Raw genomic sequence first — 17,994 nt, 5'->3', positions numbered from 1 at the left:
CAATTTTCACTAGACTGCTCCTCATTGTCCCTCTTCCCTGTCCCTTTGTCTTTCCTCAGCTCTCTACCCCCTTCCATCTCCATTCACAGAGCCATCCCCCCCCTCCCTTTATTTGCTGGTATGCCCACCACCATTTTGTTCAGGCACCCGACTACATTTTGTTCATACCTTGAAGGGCTCAAGCCTGAAACATTAGTTGTATATTTTTTATCTTTGCTATATATAGTATATATTTGACCTATATATATTAGTACATATGTTTGACCTACTGAGTTTCTCCAGCATTGTATTTTTACTCTTGCCTGCAGCCATCAGGCTCTTGAATGAATCTCACAACAGTGTTCTCATCCTGGCCTTGTTTTGTTCCAGTTGATATTTCTCATTGTAACTATGCTCTTTAATTGTGCCCTATCCCTTCTACTTTCAACAGTTGTATGAATTTAGATTTGCTTGAAAATAAATGAAACTCGGATAGCAGTGGCTAACTAGAAAGAAGTGGTTTTAATATTCAAGTTATGTTGTAATTTATCTAATGCTGCGTACTGAATTGGTGCTGTTTTTTCTTTCCTGCAGAAAAAACTAATAAATATGGAGATGCTTGGGAAGAATAAGAAACACTGTCAACAAGAAACCTTAAATAAACCCAGATGGGCTTTCAGATGTTCGTTGTCAACATATTTTTCAGCATTATTTAATTTGGAAAGCTGGACTATCTTTTTTTAAAATTTGACACCAAATAGATGTGATGACACAAATTACAGTCCGCATTGCAATGGAATCCATTGCATCGGTCAACTACTGGTAATGCCACTTTTCAGTCAAAGATTGATCATATCTCTTTCTTATTATTAGAGTTATGACTTTCAGGAGTGCCACACTTGTTAATATGCAATCATATCTCAATGTAACATTTTTCCACAGAAAAAATGTTCAAAGTAAAATCTTCCTTTCACGTGAAGGTGTGACGAACAGACAAGAGCGGTTGTAGGTCAATTGGGTGGCATGGACTTGTGGGCCTGAAAGGGTTACTGTGCTGTACTGTATGTCTAAATTTAAAACATGAATGATTACTTAATGCTAAATTTTGAACCATGTTGCTGCTGTTAATCAAATTGAAGCAATGTAGTGGACTATTTTGAAGTGATAGTTTCTGAATGCGTTCTTTTGATTATGATGAAGCAATTTATCTGGGATTAAATTTGAAACCTATGAACAATTAAATGCACAGTGCTTAGTTTCTGTCCAATATTTATTGTCTGTAGTTTCTTTCAGTCCGTTCAACTCTTCCCTTCGATTAATCAAAATTAGCTGGAGAATTACATAGGCAGGGGTGTTTTGAAGGAATAAGAAATTTAAATGGTGTTTAACAGGTGTCTTTGAAAGACAATTTCAGTGCTTCGGCAGATTTTTGACAATACCATTGAGACAGACCTCAATGAAAAGTCATCAGCCTGAAACATAGCTGAGGAACCTGTGTGGTGATAATTTAGCAGTAGGATGATGGGCTTGGCTGCAGTCCGAAGTCAACACAGTTGTGCTGTCGGTCTCAATGTTCACTTCAATTTCTTAATATGTAGTGATTATTTGATGTGTATATTGCATTAAATTGGATTGTTCTTTAATGGATAAACAAGTAATGCTCTAAAACAAAATTGATTAATTGAGTTTGATCTGAATTCTTGCCTATCACCACCATTTCTTCACCCATAAACTGGCAGAAATGGAGCTGAAAGCAATAGAACTGACAAGCCCACAGTCTTTGCATTCATGGCTGAAAGCAATTTTTTCTTGACTTTCAAGAGTTCCAAGCCTCTTGGCAGCCAATACCTGAACTAATTCCAAAATGTACCATTCTTGTGGGCCATACAAGAGATAGCATTTGACAGAAACTCAAAAGGACACCAAATTTGCCTTGACCTTCTCTAGCTACTTTATTACTTCCCCTGGTTTCAAGTTATTGACCTTCTGATATCTTACCAAGCAACTACTGTAAGGTCAAATGCTGGGAGATTGCAATTCAAAGGTAATGGTTGTAGGAACCATGTGTCATATGTTTTCCCAACCCCTTCAATGTTGTGAGGTTTGGACAAAGATTGTGACAAAATCCCAAGTGAAGCTTAATCAATGTATTATCTGGCTTTGATGTAACCCTTGGAGGTTGGAGCTAACTGATCTTTATAATTCAGATATACAATAAGCTTCTGAAAATGTAACTTCAAGATTCCATCACCAGTTGTTGGCCATACAATCATGGCTAATCTTCTACCTCAATACCATTTTATCACATTATTCCTATATCTTTTGACCAAGTTGACTTGGTTATTAGTCATCTCCCCGAGTCAAGGAACATTGCCTACAAACACCAGATGAAAAAGGACAAGCTGTCTGGCAGAAAACATGGAGTACTCCTGAAACTGTCTGGTTGAAGGGTCTCCAGTGTCGTAGTGAGATAACCATGCTTCTGAACTCCTTTAAAAGCTTTGACATTTGGCAAAGGCATGGCCCCATCCAGCCTGCTAAAGAAGCAGTTTCATAGATGTCCCTAGCATGTAGAGACAATTTAAAAACTATTGAATTGGAAGTAAATATCTAAAAAAATTTTTTTAATGCAACTGGATAATTACAACCAGCAGATCAAAACAGTAGTTGAACAAGTCTGCAGATGCTGGGTCGAGTACAATACACCAATGTGCTGGAGAAACTCAGCAGGTCACACAGCATCCATCTGAAGTAATGTTTCAGGTGTGGCCCTGCATGATCTCTGAGACCAAAACAAAAATAGATTTCAAAAAATCTCGTCTTCCCTTTCACTTCCTTATTCACAGTTCAACAATTCACATTGTTAGTGAAGTTTCTGATTGTGCACCAACCCTTGTAGGATCAGAGATATAATATTTTGTTTTCCCTTGTACCCAATGTAAATTGTGAATTTTGGGAAAATTAGGCAAAAGACTGGGCTTTGTCACTATACTCTATCTGGAATTTGGTCTTGGAGCAAACCAATGAATATGTCATTGTGATTCTGTCAGTAAGGCTTGCACATCTGTTTGGGCAAGATTTACCCCTGTGATAATATGGAAGTCCAGAGGAAGAAAACAATGGTGTGAAGCAATAAATTGAGGCTGAAGATCTGGATGTAGAATGGAATGAGTGGGATGTTGGGTCCGAAAATGAGGTGAAATTGCAATGTGATGGCTTGGAGGTTGGGACGAAGGACCTTTCTGGAAGAGCTGGTGGTGTGAGCACTCTGGATGGATGATTCTTCTTTCTTTGGCTTGGCTTCGCGGACGAAGATTTATGGAGGGGGTAAAAAAGTCCACGTCAGCTGCAGGCTCGTTTGTGGCTGACCAGTCCGATGCGGGACAGGCAGACACGATTGCAGCGGTTGCAAGGGAAAATTGGTTGGTTGGGGTTGGGTGTTGGGTTTTTCCTCCTTTGCCTTTTGTCAGTGAGGTGGGCTCTGCGGTCTTCTTCAAAGGAGGCTGCTGCCCGCCAAACTGTGAGGCGCCAAGATGCACGGTTTGAGGCGTTATCAGCCCACTGGCGGTGGTCAATGTGGCAGGCACCAAGAGATTTCTTTAGGCAGTCCTTGTACCTTTTCTTTGGTGCACCTCTGTCACGGTGGCCAGTGGAGAGCTCGCCATATAATACGATCTTGGGAAGGCGATGGTCCTCCATTCTGGAGACATGACCCATCCAGCGCAGCTGGATCTTCAGCAGCGTGGACTCGATGCTGTCGACCTCTGCCATCTCGAGTACCTCGTCGTTAGGGGTGTGAGCGCTCCAATGGATGTTGAGGATGGAGCGGAGACAACGCTGGTGGAAGCGTTCTAGGAGCCGTAGGTGGTGCCGGTAGAGGACCCATGATTCGGAGCCGAACAGGAGTGTGGGTATGACAACGGCTCTGTATACGCTTATCTTTGTGAGGTTTTTCAGTTGGTTGTTTTTCCAGACTCTTTTGTGTAGTCTTCCAAAGGCGCTATTTGCCTTGGCGAGTCTGTTGTCTATCTCATTGTCGATCCTTGCATCTGATGAAATGGTGCAGCCGAGATAGGAAAACTGGTTGACCGTTTTGAGTTTTGTGTGCCCGATGGAGATGTGGGGGGGCTGGTAGTCATGGTGGGGAGCTGGCTGATGGAGGACCTCAGTTTTCTTCAGGCTGACTTATTGTAACATTATTGTAACATTAAATACGATCATGATCGAAACTGATGTATTTTTGGAAGGGAATGGCAGGATATTGAAAACAAACAGGCAAGTGAGGGAAGGCATAGATTATCAACTCATTCGAGGTTGATAGGGCACATTTGAAGTTCATATGCTCTCTCCTTGAGGCTGGAGATTGAAACTGGAGACTTGGGATCCATGGGAATCAGTGGGGGGAATGGATGAGCTTTGCATTGCTCAGTCATGCAAGTGCCTGAGTGGAAATTGGATTGTACCGCACTGAGGAAAGATGTGGATGCGAAACACTGAAAGTTGGACACATTCCTGAACCAACAAGAAAGATATTGGAACATGGAACGTATGTGGAAATCATATCTTCTGAAGGTGATTAAGTGCAGATTGAGGGAGCTGTCTTGAGGTATGTAAGAAATCTAGAGTGCCCTCCATGATGTTTGGAACAAAGATACTTTTTTCCTTTATTTGCCCATGTGTTCCACAGTTTTAAATTTGGAATCAAACAATTCATATGTAATTTAAGTATACATTCCAGATTTTATTCATAGTAATTTGTATACATTTTGGTTTGACCATGTGGAAATTACAGCACTTTTTATACATAGTTCCCTCATTTCGGCACCATAATGTTGAGGACAATTGGCTTCACAGGTGTTTGTGAGTACTCGGGTATGTTTCATTGGTGCAGGTAGAAGAGAGCTAGGCTTACTTCTAAGCTTTTGATTCATCTTTGGCATCTGGAGTTGCCATTTTTCAACACGAGGACCAGAGTTGTGCCATTGAAAGTCGATCAAGATCTTATGAGACTGAAAAACAAGAATAAAACAGGAAGAGATATTGGCCAAAGGAAGATCTCCACTGCTGATGACAGTTGAATTCTCTCATCATAATGAAGAAAAATCCCCTTATGCATGACAGATTAAAAACACTCTTCAAGAGGCAGGTGTGGCTATCTCAATGTCTACTGTCTGCAGAAGACTATATTAAAAGAAATACAGAGCTTACACAGCAAGATGAAAACCACTAGTTAGCCAAGGAAAGGATGGCCAGATTACAGTTTGCCAAGAAGTATTTAAAAGAGCCTGCAGAATTCTGGAAAAAGGTCTTGTGGGCAGATGAGATCAAGATTAACTTGTATCAGAGTGATTGCAAGAGCAAAGTGTAAAGAAATTGCACAAGATCCAAAGCACAGCTCATTTGCCATGGTTTGCATCTTGCAGTAGAGCTTCTGTATTCCTGTTCATGAAGGCTTCTGTGGACAGTAGTCATTGATACATCCACACCTGCTTCCTGGATAGTGTTTCTGATCTGTCAGACATGTACAGGGAATTTTTTTTTTTCATTATGTTGAGAATTCTCATCAGCGGTGGAGGTCTTCCTTGGAATACCAGTCCCTTTCTGGTTACAGAGCTCACTGGTACCCTCGTTATTCTTAAAGATGTTCCAAACAGTTAATTTTGGTAATCCTAAGGTCTGAGAGATTTCTCTTTCTGTTTTATTCTTGTATTTCAGCATCAAAATGGCTTATTTGACTTTCATTGACACCACTCTGGTCCGATTGAAATATGGCAACTCAATTCCAAAGGTGACCAAAAGCTTAGAAGCAAGCTTAGCCCTTTTATACCTGCACCAATAAAGCAATTAAACATACCTGAGTACTCATAAACATCCGTGAAGCCAAATGTCCCAAACATTATGATGCCCTGAAATGGGGTGACTGTATAAAAAGTGCTGCAATTTCTACATGGTCAAAGCAAAATGTATACAAATAACCTTGAATAAAATCTGGACTGTACACTTGAATTACATGTAAATTGTTTGATTCCAAACACAAAGCTGGAGCACAGGGGCAAATAAAGGAAAAAGTGTCTGTCCCAAACATTATGGAGGGCAAATCAGGGCATTGTATATGCTCGAGTGAAGATAAATGGAGCTTGATCAGATCTGGATCGTACAGGCTTCACATAAAGCTGCTTTGGATAAGATTGGTGTTGTTCATTAGTTAAATTTATTCTCTTAGTATTGAGTTTGAGTTTGTTGATCTTAAATTAAACCATAATACTTTGACACTACATATCACAGTTCAGTTCATGGTGAATTTTGTTGAAGCCACTGCACAAATAGCAATTTCCCCCATCTTGGCTATTTCTGTTCATGTTTCACAGAAGTCTTTCCACCCTTCACTGTCCACCTCTTATCAGTGTCACATTCTATTCCTTTTCTCCCTCAATAGGTATCCAGCTTTTTCATACCCACACGCATGCATTTTACCACTATTTTTATTTTTAAGATAACAATCTGGCTGTGCCAGGTTACATCTGAATTAAGCATTTAAGAGAAACAATGTTTTTTCAGTGGCTTTTCATATCCATCTCTCTCACACTGAATCAGGAATTTGTCACACGGCCACATCTGTGCTTGTTTGCAGTGGGTCATTTCTTTAAAATTTACACTTTTCTCTATTCTAAAGGGGAAAAGGTTATACTTGGGGGGTGGGGGGAAACACGGTAGTAACAACAGTAACTCAAAGTAACTATGTTTAAGGAACAATCAGCCTTTTCAATACAAGCTGGACTCTACATTACTCCAGCAGGCATGACCAATGTGCAAAAAAAGTCCTGCATACAAGTGGTTTATTCAGGGCACTTCATGCCACTCAAAACATACCTCATCATATTTTCCTATGCCTCAATTTTATAATCGGTTATTGCACATTTTTAAAAACACAGCTCAGACACTGAATTCTACCTACATTAAAATACAAATCCATAATTTGTAAAACTAAAATCTGAGAGTGCCTTTGTCAGCAGAATGGGCTGGTGGAGCAAGGGCAGAGTACTGCACCAATCATTTGCCCTGTGCTGCTGTTAACAGTTACATGCTCTCATGATCATTGAGTAAAGAATGTCAAATGAAGGTTAATTCAGAAGTGGTAGAAACAATTTGAAAGAAGCAAGTGTTGAAAAGGCAGAAAGCTGTCATCCCACATGAAGTGTATTCTGTTGGTAGGAGCCACGATCGTCTTGAGCTCCAGGAGCACCATACAGCAATCATTAAGTTTGTGCCACGGAGGAAAAGCATGGATAGAGGGGAAATCTATTGAAGGAAATGTCTGGATTTTCTTCTCCAATTGCTTCCTCAGGACTTTTGGCAGGAGATGAGAGAAAGGAATGATCTCCAGGACAGGTGAGAGATCTGAAGTACACCATTCAGCCCATCAAGTCTGCTCATGAGCTGATCCATTCCACTCATCCTCTCTCCCTGGGGTGGGGGTATAGAACTAAATTATCTGACATGCAGTAGCCAATATAAGTTTGAACATTTTTATGGAATGCCCCATCAGAGCATTCTAAAGAATTTAATTTTTGCTCTTACACACCAATTCATGTAACCTACTTGGTGGTAAAACTTTAACATTCTCTCTCCACTGTATTGTGGATGCTCTAATTTGATTTTCAACCACCCTAAACCCAACCTCAATCTTCTAAATTCCAGGGAATACAAGCCTAGTCGATCCAACCTTTCTTCATATGCAAGTCCTTCCATTCCTGGTATTAATCTAGTGAACCTTCTCCATGATGAGGTTGTCCTTATTAATATAAGGAAACCAAAGCTGAACATAGTATTCCAAGCGTGGTCTCACCAAGGCCCTGTGCAGCTGCAGTAAGGCCTCCCTACTTCTTTACTCGAATCCTCCTGCTATGAATGCCAACATACCATTTGCCTTCCCCACTGCCTGCCGTACCTGCACGCCCACTTTCAATGACTGGTGCACAGCAACACCCAAGTCTCACTGCATTTCCCCTTTTCTTAAACAGATACCATTTAGATAATAATCCTCTTTCCTGTTATTACCTCCAAAGTGGATAACCTCACACTTATTCACATATTGTATCTGCTACTTCTTGGCCCACTCACCTAACTTGTCCAAGTCACCCTGTACCCTCCTTGAATCCTCTACACAGCTAACCCCACTACCTAACTTCATGTGGTCTACAAAGTTGAGATGCTGCTTTCTATTCCCACATCTAAATCGTTGATAAATAATGTACAAAAACTGTGCCCCAGCACGGAGCCCTGAGGTACCCCACTAGTCACTGCCTGCAATTCTGAAAAGAACCCATTTATTCCTACTCTTTACTTTCTGTCCATTGACCAATTCTCTATCCACCTTGTTATGAGCCCAGAGGATCCCAAAACCTAGCAGCAACAGAAATTCACCAAGACAAAGGGTTACTTAAACAAAAGTTGCTTTTAATTATCTTTAAACATGAAAGCAGGATCAAACTTTAACTTATCACTATTAACTTAACCTAAATTAACCCCCTTCTAATTCTAAGTGCACGTGTATATAATGTGTGTGTAACTTCAGAAAATTATTTGATTCACAGTCCAATCTTCAAGTTTACTGGTTGCAGACATTTCTTATACTGTGCACAGAATTTAACATTTATGAAGTTCACCAGGCTTTGGTGCTTAAAAGGTAAATGGTTATCACTCAGGAAGGTTCTTGTCAGTTTTCAGAGAGAGATGTGTTGTTCACTGGACACAAACTGATCTCTTTCAATCATCCATGTCAGTGTCTTGCCGAAGAAACTTGCCCCTTTCAGGGTTCTCCAGATGATAACTTCTTTCTTTCAGGTCACCTCAGTTTTCCTTTTTCTTTTATTTCAGGTGAAACATCAGGTAGCCAGTCCTCTGGCTTGTGGTATGGACCACAAGGGCTTTGACCAGGCTGAACTAAGCACTCACAATTTGTCTTCAAAATGGGGTTTTTCCACAAGCTTGCCAGCTCGTCCTGTACCAGACCCAGCTGCTGTTGAACTGAATTCTCTCTGAGAAAATACTTTTTTTCCTCTCTGCTTGCAAAACCATTAGAACAGCAAATTCCACCCAGACAGACTGCAGCTCTGAACTTTTCAAAACAATCCATTAGTGAAATTCCTTGGGCACTCTCCAAAGCTTTTGCAAAGGTATTTGGAGCCGGAATGTCTAGCTCGAGCGGAGCTCCAGTACTTTAAATGAGATCTGTTTTGAAGTATTTGTATGTGACCTATACTAAAAAAACCTGCCACATTTTATCTCCCAAAATCATATCTAAATACAATATAAAACACAACATATTCTGTCACAACCATAATACCATATCTCCAATACTGTTCTCCCTTATCCACTCTACTGGTTACATCCTCAAAAAATTCTAGTAGATATGTAAGACATGATTTTCCCTTCACAAAGCCATGCTGACTCTGCCCAATAATATTACTACTCTCCAAATACGCTGCAATTCCATCTTTAATAACTGATTCTAGCATTTTCCCCACCTCCAATGTCAGGCTAACTGGTCTGTAGTTTCCCAATTTCTCTCTCCTCTCTTAAAGAGTGGGGTTGCATTGGCCACATTCCAATTCTCAGGAACTAATCCAGTATCTAAAGAGTTTTGAAAAATTATCACTATTGCATCCATTATTTCTTGTGCTACTTCCTTAAGCACTCTGGGATGCAATCTATCTGGCCCTGGGAATTTATCCACCTTTAATCCCTTCAATTTAACTAACACAACCTCCCAACTTACAATTATTTCCTTCAGTCCCTTCCTCACATTAGATCCACGGTCCCCTACTATTTCCAGAAGATTATTTACGTTTTCCTTAGCGAAGACAGAACTAAAGTAGTTATTCAATAAGTTTGCCATGTCCTTGTTCCCCATGAGTCTGGAGGCTATGTAAATGATGTGGTCTGCTGAATATAGCTGATTAAGTGTAATAAAGGTCTGTACTGAAAATGGAGCATTTTGGGAAGGCAGTAACAGTTTATACAAATTTTTATTGCTAAATCTAAAGCTGAATTCAAACTACAATATGGAACCCCTTCCCAATTATACTTATCAATGCCTGGACTGGTCCCAACTGCTGAAGTGAGGCAACGACTGCACACTTGTAGTAGGTTGTCTGGGCGCCGGTAGCAGCTTCTCCACCTCCCCCAACCGGGACATTGGTTGGAGTCTAGAAGTTCTTCTTGCTGAGAGACGTTTCCACCCCTCAAAAGAGTCTCAAACTTCAGCAGTGGGACCATGGCTTATATTACCCAAAAATTATTTACTCATAGCCCATCACCCTGCATAAATGATTTACTTATCTTCAAGGTCTCCTAACAGTCTGCGACCAACAAAAGACAACTGCTTCTCTGGGCCTCACATTGTAAATTAGATTATGTCTTTTGATTCAACTACATCCCTGGGCCCCAGGGTGGAATTTAGATTATGTCATCTGATTCACATGTATACATTCTTGCATAAGCTGATCTAAATCCTCCATTTCAGGACTGTACTGAAAATGGAGCATTTTGGGAAGTCAGTAACAATTATATACCAGTTGCTTGGTAGACTCTGCTGATATTTCTCTAGGTTTGGAAGAACAGGGATCGGCATGGCCTAGTGGGGCACAGGGATCGGCATGGCCTAGTGGGGCACAGGGATCGGCATGGCCTAGTGGGGCACAGGGATCGGCATGGCCTAGTGGGGCAAACTGGCTTCAGCCTATACATTCAGATCCAGCTCCTCATCACTCCCAACACCATAAAATTAAAAATATACAAGAATATAATTTTCAAATAGGAATAACTTTGTTTTGATTTTACATTCTTACTGTGGTATGGGAGGGCCATCAATCTGACTTGGAAATACCGTGCACGTGTGTTTAAATTTGTGTAGAGTTTGATGAGGACCGATACATACAGATCACATCATCTGAGGTTTTGTGATCGTTATTCTATTAGTAACAAAATATAAACCATCACCATTACCCTGTTCTTGCCATACAAGCATACATTTATAACAGTGGTTCTCAACTTGTTTCTTTCCACATACCAATTTAAGTATTCCCTATCCCATAGGTGTTCTGTGATTAGTAAGGAATTGCTTAAGGTGGTATGTGGATGGAAAGAAAAAGTTTGAAAATCACTGCTTTAATTGTACCTAATTGACTCGTTACGTGCACGGTTTCATAACTCCAAAAGAAGTGGACCAATGACAATTTTTCTCAAGCAAAATATTTCAGTAACAATTGGGTCTAGAGCAGTGATTCTCAACGTTCCCTTCCCTCTCATACCATCTTGAGTAATCACTCACTAATCACAGAGCACCGCTATTTTAATTACTTCCATTTAGTATTGTTCTCATCTACTGTTTAGAACAGTGGTTCTCAACTTTATTCCCCCCCATTCACATACCACTATGTAATCCCTTACTCACCATGTAATCCCTTACTCACCAGGACACCACAGGTGTTCTGTGGTGTGTAAGGGATTAATTACTTAGGTTATTTGTGAGTGGGGAAAAAAGGTTGAGAGCCATTAGTTTAAAACATTGATAAACATTTCAAGTATCAAGAGTTATGGGGATCCAAACATTGTATAATTAAAAAAATACACATATGGCAGGGAATATAGGCCATTATAGCCTACAAAGTGAGGACGAACACCATAGATGGCTGTGATGCTTCATTACCTGACGTGCTGAACACCTTCTATTCTCGCTTTGAGAAGGAGAACCAAATAATGCCTTCTAGAATCCCTGGAAAGGGTGAGGAGCCTGTGATATCTGTCTCTGAGGACAACGTCAGAACATCATTCAAAAGGGAGAATTCTTGCAAGGCATCAGGCCCTGACAGCGTACCTGGCAGGGTATTGAAAATCTGCACCAACCAACGAGCCGGAGTGTTCATGTACAATTTTGACCTTATTGCTGGATCTAAAGGTTCTCACCTGTTTCAAAAGGGCATCAATCATCCTGGTGCCCAAGGAGAGCTGTCTCAATGAGTTGCACCAACTTCTACTGTGATGAAATGCTTTGAAAGGCTGGTCATGGCCAGAATTAACACGTACCAAAGCAAAGGTCAGGACCCACTGCAATTGGCCTATCATTACAATTGCTCCACAGCAGATGCACTATCGCTGGTTCTCCACTCAGCTCTGGATTGCCTTGAAAACAGAAATTCATACTTTGAGGTGCTTGAGGAGATTCTGTATGTCACCAAAAACTCTCGTAAACTTCTACAGGTGTGGAGAGTATTCTGGCTGGTTGCATCACTGTCTGGTATGGAGGCACCAACTCTCAGGACAAGAATAAACTCCAGAGGGTTGTTAACTCAGCCTACGACATCACAGGAATCAAACCTCATTGCATCGAGGACATCTGCAAGAACCAGTGTCTTAAGAAAGCAGCCTCTATCCTCAAAGACCCCCACCACTCAAGCCATGACCTCTTCACTCTGCTACCATCGGTCATGTTTGTCAGATCACTTGTCTAAGTGCTACTGGTACCATGTAACCCAGTACTACCTGTCACATGGTCAGCGACTAAACCGGCTCCCCCACCATATTTGCCTGGTCAGGAGAGTGGCTAGATACCCTGTAGGATGAAAAACAAAACCTATCAAAGGGCAGATGAACCCTCTCTTAGGGTCAACTGCCATCTAGCAAACATCTGCCATGAAGCATAGAAAGGGCATCCCTTTCTTTGAAGCTTGGTCTGGCCATTCACTGCAACAGAACTTCCCCAACCATCTTGGATCTCACCATGCCACTGGATCTGGGAGGGGATGTCGAGAGGATGGGTCTGGATCTGTGCAGCCTCTATTCACCTAAGTCTATTCATGCTGTTCCTTTCTGAGGAGTGGGGTATCCTCATATCAAACCCCATAAACTGATTGAAAAGAACCATCATCATCTTTTGGGATGGATAGCCAGAAGAAGCTGCTACCATCGGGTAAAAGGTACAGGAGCCTACAGACGAGCACTCAGCAGCGCAAGGACAGCTTCTTCCCCGCTGCCATCAGATTCCTGAATAACCAATGAACCAAAGACTTTTCATGCACTATTTTGTTAAATTTATTTATTGTTGTAAAAGTGGTTTATATTATTTTTTTTTCACTATTAACACTGCTGCAAAAACTCCAAATTTTTAACTTGTTCATGACATTAAATTCTGTATCTGAAATATCACCACCAGGTTTTAGATGGAATAAAATGTTTATTCTTCAGGCATTCTTTGAACTGAAAAAGAAAAATATTTGAATCATTTGCCAAATATTTAAGGATTCATATTTAGAGAACACACACACAAAATTTAATCCAAATAAAATCATGATTAACCATTACTTCTGCTCTTGACCATTATTACAAGCATTAACTGAATTGGTGCAAGTCACTCCCGTGACTGATAAAAACAATTTTCTTTGTTTCTCAATTAGGTTCTAAACATGTAAGTTTCAAGCTCCACATATTCTCATGCACTCAACGTCCACATTCTCCCATCCCAGAGGCACAGCCAGAGCCCCCTGAGCACATTTTTCAAAAGTAGTGCCTCTCCCACCCGCCACCGAAAAATGTGTTTATCCTGCACTCCACACTGGCTGCCGAGTCCATGGCCAGATCAGCCATGATCTTATTTAATGGCAAAGCAGGGTCGACGGTCCAAACGGCCTAATCCTACTTCCTATGATCTTGTGTTCTGTACAAGAGAAAATAAAAAGTTTGGAAGGCCCAACAGTGGCAAGGGCTTGAAATTTCCACAATTGATCTGAAGCAGTCGTGCAGAAAAATAATTGGCGGCATACCTGCCACATCTTATCACCTGTGTATTCCCTTCAGTTTCAACTCCCAATACCAAAGGCAGACAAGATTTCTCATGTTTTGAAACTGGGTGCAAAGGAAGAACTGACCACTTGACATTTCCCACCCCATCTGTCACCATCACATTGGTGACATTCATTCCAGAATGCCAGTGAATTTTTTTTTTAAATACACTAGGAGGCTGGCTTTATTTTTTTGATTCCAAGGTCTGCAAAAATAACCCAATTTCAAAGGTTAAGGAATATTTCCAAATTCTCTCAGACAATGCTTACTAGTTTTTCAAAAATGTGTTTTTCTTTTTACTTTTGATCTATATACAGTAAAACCCGTTATCTGGAATTCAAGCAACCGGCAAAAAAGAAATTGTGGAAAATAAATAGGTAAAAAATACAAAAGTTTAAAACTGCCACGCCTCACTGTTAGTTCGCAAATCATACAATACACAATCTTAAGCAATCGGAAAATGTACTTATCCGGCATCTAGCAATTCCAACAGGTGCCAGATACCAGGGTTTTACTGAACTTATTCTAATATTCTAGCTTATTTATTAATGCACAAAGTAAACCAAACAGTAAAGATAGGGAAGTAGCATACCTGGAGTCACCAGTTGCTGGAGTGGGCTGCTCAGATTTATTTGAATCATCTGTGTGTTGATGAGGTCCATCCTTCCCTTTACAATGCTCACTCTCATAATAAGGTTGACTGAAAGACATCATCTTGGAAGTTAACACTATATATTAAGTTTATGAAAAGCAGAATCACTCTATTGAAACGCTAATTATTTCTTCACAAAAGCTCCATGATCAGCTGCATAGTTCCAGCAAGTTGTTTTCAAAAGGTACACTAAAACTCTTTATTTTACACAAATAGGTCGAGTTAGAATATGAACTTTATAGCACCTGTTTCTCTTGTTCCCAGCCAGAGAATTAACAGCCTCCTCCCCACTCTGTGTAACATCAATAGGTTTTTTGTTGTTCAGATCGTTTCTTTCCTTTCCATGCCCAGCTGCAGAAAAGTTGATGATCTACTCTCCAATTATCAAAAAATCACAATGGTTCTGTGCCTAGTGACCCCCTTGAACATTCCCAAGACTGCATTTCCAGTGCTACCTTTAAACTTACCAGGTTTGTTAGAAATTTTTTTATTGTATTGCCTTGCATCATCTTTAAAGAAAAAGTGAATTAAATCTGCAGTGAGTATTAATTAGAACAGCAGCCCATAGTCCAGAAAATGTGCCATCCTGACACTGCAAAGTCCTCCTCTACCTTTCATTCACCACACTGGCGAGCAATAAATTACCATCAAAGGTCAACAGCCTGAAGCAACTGAAACAGGAGGTATCAAGTCATATAGAAAGAAAATAGACCTTTTGGTTCATCAAGTTCTCGCTGACCATCAAGTTCACATTTACACCCATCCTACATTAATCCCATATTCCCATCAATTCCTAATATTCTACCTTACACCTGCATACTAGGATCAATTTAATGGTAGCCAATTAACCAACCTGCATGTCTTTGGGATGTGGATACATAGTCACAGGAAGAACGAGCAAACTTCATCTAGACAGAGGAGAGGATTGAATAAAGGTGAGTAGGAAACCAGTTCAGCTAGGAAGAAGCAAAAAATTTTGGAAGTTGAAAAACAAATTTAACAAATTTAAGAGGTGAGCTCATAAAAGCTGAACAGAACCTTTAATGTAATGCATCGTTTGTTAAGCTACATGCAAAGTCAGTGTTTTCATTGAGAGATGCCAAAACTAAAAGTTATTAATAAATCCCAGTTGACTTGCACCATAAACAGTATTTTAGAAACTACTGGAAAAGGCATAGGAGGGATGTTGGTGATCTTTGGAAACTGTTCAAAGCATTACATTATGATCATTCCTCCAAGTGCAGGGTAAAAGCTACCGGTGTGGAGATTGTGATTGTGAATATCAACTCTGGGAAGATTTATGTGATGTTCAATGTGTTTACTGACTTTGGGTTTCCATAGCTCTGGCTTACCAGCAATTAACCACCAGAGGGAGTTAGAAGGCACACATAGTTGCATGCAAGATACCAACACATATCTGTCTTATCATAACAAAGTAACTCGACTTGTTTATTAATATCAGTTTCATTCATCTTTATTATATTGCTGTACACCACCTATCACAAACCACAGATTGAGAAATACTGGTGTCGAGAATGAATTGAGGGAGTTACAAGAGATGGTTTCTAGATCAGTACCTTTTGAAAAATGTATTGTGCAATATGAAAGGATTAATTGATAAAGTAGTCATTTAGGAACATTTGAGAGAATGGATTATTATAACATGGTAGTTTACATCAGATATTCTCAACTTTTTTGGCTATGGCACTCTTTGGACTGCTCAAAATTTATGGGCAGACTTTCCTGTGAAGCAGTCTAGTTATGTTTCTTCCATACTTCTAACTGATTACACAAAAAAACATTAAAGTATTTCAAGATTTCAGGTGTGGCCCTCTTCTTAAATGTGTTCTTGCCCCTGGCAAGGACCATACTGCCTGCATCTGTTGAGAATGGCTGGTTTAAATAATAATTCAAAATGATCTCATTCAATTTGAAACTTGGGTCTAACATTTAAATTAAACAAAGTTCTGAGATGCGAGTTGGCCATGGGTGATGAGGAATCTACGTTAATAGATACAACACTTTACAAATGTTGGATAACCTGAAGGATCAATATTGTTTCAATGTCTGTGTGGGAATGGTGAGGGAAATGAAATTGTCAGGCAACTGAGAGTTCCAGATTGTACCAAGGACAAAACACAAGCTTCAAAAGAAGTCATCTAGCCTGCATTTAGTCTCATCAACATAAGGAGGTCACATCAAAAACCTGTGGAATATAGAATATTACAGCACAGTACAGGCCCTTCAGTGCTCGATGTGCCAATCTATACAAAGTTATTCCAAAACAATCTAACCTCACAAATATTCCTCTATTTTTCTAACATCCATGCACCCAAGCCCTTTTTGTACCAGCCTCCACCACCACTCCCAGCATTCCAGGCACCCATAACTTAACGGTGTCATCTCCCTAAACTTTCTCCACTTACCTTTAACAGATGTCCTCTGATATTTGCTATGATTGCCCTTGGAAAATGGTGCTGGCTGTCCATCTATGCCTTGCTATTAATTTTATTTACCTCTATTAACTCATTTCTTATCCTTCATCGCTCTAAAGAGAAAAAGCTTTGTCAGCCTTGCTTCAAGACTCGCCTCCAATCTAGGCCACATCCTGGGAAATCTCTCCACTCTCTATAAAGCTTTCACATCCTTCCTGTAATAAGGCAACCAGAACTGAATGCAATCCTCCAAGTGCGGTCTAACCAGAATTTTGTGGAGCTGCAACATTACCTCACAGCTCTCGGACTCAATAATATGACTATTGAAAACCAGCACACAATGCATCTTCTCAACTACCCCATCAACCTGCGTGGAAACCTGGAGGAATCTATGGACTGGGATCCCAAGATCCCTCTGTTCCTAACTGTTAAGAATCCGGCCATTAACCATGTGCTTCACCTTGAAGTTCAGCCTTTCAAGGTGCATCACTTAACATTTACCCAGATTGAACTCTACCTAATTCTACACCTGTCTATATTGTATTGTAATCTATCACAACCTTCTACACTGTCCACAGCACTTAATACCATTGTGTCATCCCGTCATTCATTAAAATTAAAAAGAGTAGGGGTCCCAGAACTGATCCCTACAGAATGCCATGAGTCTCCAACCTCCAGGTAAAATATGTTCCATGTACTACCACCTTCTGCAGGCAAGCCAACTCCGAATCCATGCAGTCAGGTTTCCATGGATCCCATGCCTCATGACTTCCTGGATGAGCCTTTCATGGGGAACCTTGTCAAATGAATGCCATAGACAAGATTGAGGTTCGTGTGAAAGTTTGCCTCACCTGGAAAGTCTATTTATTCCCAGACGAAAGTGAGAGGAGAAATGCAGGGATGGGTATTGCATTTGTATGGTTGCAGCAGGAACCATACAGGTAGCGGAGAAAATACAGGTAGCGGAGAAAATAGCAGACCAGGGACATTGGATTAGTGCAGGAAAGATCAGCCATGATCTTATTAAATGATGGAACAGGTAAGAGGGGCCGAAAGGAGTCTTCTTTTCTTAACTGAGTGGATTAATTG

The 17,994-nt window shown here is 40.4% G+C and overlaps 2 protein-coding genes across 7 annotated transcripts in view; one reads left to right on the top strand and one right to left on the bottom strand.

Moving 5' to 3' along the window:
- Positions 1-1,246, top strand: part of LOC138757426 (OCIA domain-containing protein 1-like) — a 56,973-nt gene extending 55,727 nt beyond the window's left edge. For all 4 annotated transcript variants that reach the window (XM_069924695.1, XM_069924696.1, XM_069924693.1 and 1 more), the window contains one exon: positions 574-1,246. In XM_069924695.1, the coding sequence (XP_069780796.1) occupies positions 574-611 (38 nt within the window). In that variant the 3' untranslated portion in view covers positions 612-1,246. The remainder of the gene's footprint in view (positions 1-573) is intronic.
- An 11,812-nt stretch (positions 1,247-13,058) lies between these two features.
- The window catches only part of ociad2 (OCIA domain containing 2), a 38,467-nt gene continuing 33,531 nt past the window's right edge, over positions 13,059-17,994 (bottom strand). For all 3 annotated transcript variants that reach the window (XM_069924689.1, XM_069924688.1, XM_069924687.1), the window contains 2 exons: positions 14,411-14,518; positions 13,059-13,236 (listed from right to left, as the gene is read on the bottom strand). In XM_069924689.1, coding sequence (XP_069780790.1) covers positions 13,221-13,236; positions 14,411-14,518 — 124 coding nt within the window. In that variant the 3' untranslated portion in view covers positions 13,059-13,220. The remainder of the gene's footprint in view (positions 13,237-14,410; positions 14,519-17,994) is intronic.

Source organism: Narcine bancroftii, chromosome 3, assembly GCF_036971445.1.
Source record: "Narcine bancroftii isolate sNarBan1 chromosome 3, sNarBan1.hap1, whole genome shotgun sequence".
Classification (NCBI taxonomy): Eukaryota; Metazoa; Chordata; class Chondrichthyes; order Torpediniformes; family Narcinidae; genus Narcine; species Narcine bancroftii.
The sequence above is the reverse complement of the archived record's forward strand: the minus strand, read 5'-3'. Positions and strand labels throughout refer to the sequence as shown.